General features: G+C 38.5%; 1 protein-coding gene across 1 annotated transcript; it reads right to left on the bottom strand.

Moving 5' to 3' along the window:
* Window positions 1-937: 937 nt before the first annotated feature.
* Window positions 938-4625, bottom strand: LOC121192149 (C-type mannose receptor 2-like). Its single transcript, XM_041053719.1, has 9 exons — window positions 4279-4625; window positions 4020-4094; window positions 3720-3845; window positions 3577-3610; window positions 3331-3368; window positions 2693-3070; window positions 1891-2345; window positions 1585-1690; window positions 938-1004 (listed from the first exon to the last, which is right to left on the bottom strand). Exons 5-9 carry the CDS (start codon window positions 3365-3367, stop codon window positions 991-993), a joined length of 990 nt encoding a protein of 329 aa, XP_040909653.1. The 5' UTR covers window position 3368; window positions 3577-3610; window positions 3720-3845; window positions 4020-4094; window positions 4279-4625; the 3' UTR covers window positions 938-990.
* Window positions 4626-4942: the final 317 nt, after the last annotated feature.

Genomic DNA, 4942 nt, shown 5'->3' on the forward strand with positions numbered 1-4942 from the left:
CATTAAGGAATGAAGAGGCTGTATTTTATTTTATTTTATTTTTTCACACAGTGCTAATATTGGTCCAAACATTTACAATTATACCCTGGTATTTTTTACAGTGTGCTTTCTCTGGTGGAACATAATGCCCCCCACCAGCAACACAGCTTGTTAACAGCGGATAGAAGACAACTCATCTCAGCACATACTGCACTTCTCAGTCAAGGACATCTTAAAAACAGCACAGGTTATATTTTATGTCATTTTTTAAATTATACTTTCACAAAGCAATGAATGGCCTTGAGTGGCAGTTAAAATCAACTGTTCTACACACACTGCACAGACAGGCATCTCAATCACATATGCTGGAACTTTACTTCCTCATCTACAAGGTCAAGATAAAGTCTTAGTCATACTAAAAGATAGGACCAATAATAATTATAGTGGATTTTCACTCTGCCATAATTACAATTTCAATCATTTCTGTCTCTTCTCCCTCTCTCCCCTTGTGTTTTAATACAAGCTGCAAGTATTTTTTTAATGCTCCATATGTAATAAAGTATCACACACACACAAAAAGGCCTTTGCTGTAAAAAAAAAAAAAAACACCCTCTAAGAAATGTATTGCTAAGAATCACAACTGATCGCTAACAGTTATGCTGATAATTAACAGGAACACAAATGTCAAAGCCAGATAATGCTGCTAAATATCAAGCTTTAAAAGTTTGAAAAAAAAAAAAAATCTGAATAAACATTTTGCAAAATAGAAGAATCTCTGTTGGTGCATCTTTTTGCAAAGGACTGCAAGTGAAAAAGAAAGTGATTATATGTTATACTGCAGCTAAACAGTATGCAACCAAATACACTAAAACACAAACATTAACATATTACCACTGAGGTGTAGAAAATATGTAGTGACACTCAAGCTGAAAACAGAACTGAAATATTTTTTTTCTTAGTGAAAGTGTTAAATTGTGAGAAAACCATGATGTCCTCTGCACAGTAAGCCACTCAAGCACTCGACCCTGAAAAAGAAAGAAAAATGGAAATCATAAATGTGGTTTAAAGAAATAGTTGAAATTTTTCTGAAAACAATTATTGGCACTCTTGCAGAGAGTTAGATGAGAATATCCAGAGGGGGAGACATGCTAACCTCGCTCTGTCCTCAGATAACACCAAGCAGCACCTCTAAAGCTGTGAACATAAGCCGAAGTCACTGGCACGTTGTGGTTTTACAGGCAATTGTGTTCCCCAATACTCACTGATTAAGTGCATAGGCTAACTGTTTCACCCGGTTTCCAGTTATTGTGCTAAGCTAAGTTAACTGGCAGTGCTTTTTATGTCTTGTTCGGGAGCAGAAGACATGACGTGTTACTTAATGAGTTTTAGAGGTGCTGATATGTCAACTGACTGACTGTTGCTGTACACTTACAGAGCAGATATGACAGTGGTATGGATCATCACATTCAACTTTCAGCAAGGAAACAAATATTATAAATAATATTTCCCAAAAAACTGACTGAACTAGTGCTTTAAATCTTTTATTAAAAATAATGAACTTATACAAAAATATTTGTCGTGTTCCGGAAAATGCCAGAGGAATACCTTCCTCTTTCTTCTGCGTTTGTTCCTTATGAAAGGCCTGTTCACCAGACTGAACCCAGCGAAGTTTAAAGTCTGGTAATCCGTGTTTCTCCAGTTTAGCATGCAGCTGCAGATAAATAAAAAAGAGAAACTGTGACTATCACATCATTGTAACCTTTTGCACACATACTCTTTGATGATTTCATCAGCTAACTACACTATTTAAAGAGGTTACAGTTTAGATTAGAAAAAAGCCCATTTAGGACTGATATAAGAGTTCAGCTAGAAGGGACTGTATTACGTGTAGCAGCTTCAGACTTACTGTACCTGCTGTAAAATCTGCTGCTGAAGAGCAGGATCTTGCAGGTCGGCCTCAGACTGGAACTTTAACTTCAATAGTGTTTTGTGCTGAGGTCTGGGAGAGCTGCTTGGAGAAAAATACTTTTTTTGGCAGATAAAATGATGCTTTTCCTCACAGTCAACATCCCACCACGTTCCTGTGGTTGTGTTTACTGCGGCACATGATGTTATAGTGTCCCCACTGTTGTCCGGCTGGCTGATGTGCCAGTTAGTGTAGGTGGTGCGCCACGAGTCAGCCCAGTTATCCCATTGCCATCTGTAGAGACCAATCCAGGAGCTCTCTGACAGCAGCGAGGAGATCTGATTATTCTCAGACATGCTCTTCACGCTGGCTAGGCCTTCGTAGTAGGTCTCACAGTAGATCCTAGCTTCATACCAAGTCATCTCAGTTTGCACTAAGATGTATTTGGATTGACCTTGTTCTGAAAGTAAACACAAACAGAATAAGGACAATGGGTCAGGCTGTGGATTGGCTGACAGTGGAGCCAGGTAAAGGTACAACATCTGTTTTTAGTGGCGCTGCTCTAAGTCGGTGGTTCCACCACTTTGGTCCGGATTAAAATGTCACATTCAAACAAATTCCAACTGCAGTTTTTTTTCCTGCCCTAATAAAGACCATGTGAGGCTGAAACGGTTGGCATCGTAAACCAATATGTCCTACTAATCTGAAGCTTTTAATATAACATTTCTCCTTGCTCTGCCTGGATACTCCTAAAGTGTTCAAAGTCTAATAAAGCAGCAGTGATCTGAACTCAGTGAAAATCCTTACCATAAAAGCAGACTGCGGGACATTTATGGGTACATTTGATGTCCTTCCAAAACCCTTTTTGTGTCATCACAGTGCAGCTCTCCGTGGAGTTCTTGTTGTCAGGCTCATTTGAGTACCAGTAGCTGAAATCTGTATTGTTATTGAAGTCTTCAAATCCCAGCGCCCATCTCCATGTGGTCAGGTCATCATAAAGCCCTATCCATGCAAATTTTCCAAGGACTTGGATTACCCTTAGCAGCCTGCTGTTGTCATATTGGTGTGCTACACTGGCCAGGTCAGTGAACTCATTCCTGCAGTAACTCTGAGCTTCACTCCAGCTCATTGACTCTCTCACATAGTGGTACTCGCTGAAGATGCTCGTAGACACAGCAGACAGTCCTGATGGACAGAGGAATTGTTTTTCATTTACAAAAGTACTATGATGTTGTATTCCATGATGCTGTTATTCAATGAAACAAATACAACCACTGTGAAGTGTAAAATCATTAGTATGGAGACAAACATTTTAAGGCAGTGTTTTTAGTGTTGCATTGGACTGCATTGTACTGAAGTGTTCATTCTATTTCATCCACCCACTGTAAATGTGTTTCTGCCTCACTCCCTTATACACAGATATCATATACAAACATTTCTCTGACCTGAGAGAGCGAGGACAAACCATAGTATCTTCCTCATTCTGAAAAATAGAAACATGCAGAGCACATCAGTTTCTCTTCAACAGTAACAGAAAACTGTTTTTGCTCAAAAGTGAAAAAAGACTTATAATTAGAGTAGTGTTGAACCAAATTTGGGGAAAACAGATTTTGAATCTAGCTACAGTAGCTCAAGTTATTAACACAAAAGACATTCAACTTTACATTATGCATTTTATACATTTCTCTTGCCTGTGGTTTTTGTTTTCTTCGTAGCCAGTGAAACCTGTCAAACAATTACAATGCAATAAAACTCTCTGAAGCAGAGATCATGTTTTAGAAAAAGAAGAAGCAAAAGAAAAAGAAGAATATATGAAACATAAATGAAGGCCTACCTTAGAAAGTTCCACCTTTTGTTCATGCAGAATGTTCTGACACATCTCAGACCTTTAGTATGTACTCACTTTTATCCAGTTCTCTAAAGTAATTATGCAAAGCCAGTTCATTCTTCTGCTCCTGACCTTAAAAAACAGGATGTAGAAACATACAAATTAAGATGGTGAAATTAAGCGTGTGACCTTTAACTCGGTCATTCAAAACATTACAAGCCATTACAACAACAGGTATTATACAGTATGATTATCCCATAAAAAGTTCAAGGACAGTCAGATTTTAAAATGCTCATCCATTCATACCTGTTCACCCTCTTCAGGGTCCAGCCCCCCACAACCCTGATGTGGGGGACATGCTTGAGGACAGTACTCAAGTACCTGGATGAATGGTGACAAAAGACAAGGCAGGGTTTTTTTTAAGATCAAGTCTTTTGCTTGCAGTGTAGTGCTGTATGTAAGAGGTTATGCTCTTTTCTGACAAAAAGTTTTAGTCTCTTAGGTATGTGTTGTTTGGACACTGACTACAACCACATTCACATATATTAATTAGAGTTCACGTGACCTGCAGGCCTTTGGATTGTGTGATGAAACAGGAGCACCTGTAGGAGACACACGCAAACTCCACACAGGACATAATTATTCACTCTGCTGCCCATTTTGAATGTTAACAGCATTTCGGCCTGGAGTTCCTACTTGATTGCTATTAGGGCTTTAAGAAAAACATAAGTAATAATGTAAAACCAACCTCTTCACCTCATTGCTAGTGTAAACAGAGCTTAGCTTCCAATTTTCATGCACCATCAGGTGGTGAAATGGTCCGTACGACCTTCTGCTTCAGGGTTATTCAAACTATTATGTAGGCAAACAAAATGAGACGGATGCTGAGTTTCTTACAAACACTGTCAGTATTAGTTGTAATAGTCCTTTACATACAGTAAATAAAAACAGAACAAAAGAGATATAATAAAAAAATACTGTACATTTCATATCTAATCCAGTGTATTTTATTTCTGCATTTCAAAGGACAAATAGTAGCACTGCCCAATGAATGTTAAATAATTATACACCTCTGTGTGATTCATTGTCATGCCTGTCATATTCCTACTGTGCCAGTGTACTCTTTTCTTTTCTCCTACTCCCCCTCAGATCTGTGTTTCATTTACACAGGTCTAAAGTAATCACACCAACCCGCCCCTCATGATTTGTTACCCTGAATGCACCATATA

The sequence above is a fragment of the Toxotes jaculatrix genome, chromosome 13 (genome assembly GCF_017976425.1).
Source record: "Toxotes jaculatrix isolate fToxJac2 chromosome 13, fToxJac2.pri, whole genome shotgun sequence".
NCBI lineage: Eukaryota > Metazoa > Chordata > Actinopteri > Toxotidae > Toxotes > Toxotes jaculatrix.

Coding starts and splice junctions, on each gene's coding strand:
- LOC121192149 (XM_041053719.1), bottom strand. CDS start 3,367: ATGAGGAAGATACTATGGTTTGTCCTCGCTCTCTCAG. Junction 3,071..3,330: donor GTTTGTCCTCGCTCTCTCAG/GTCAGAGAAATG, acceptor TCTGTCCATCAG/GACTGTCTGCTGTGTCTACG. Junction 1,691..1,890: donor AGCAGCAGATTTTACAGCAG/GTACAGTAAGTC, acceptor ATTTATCTGCAG/CTGCATGCTAAACTGGAGAA.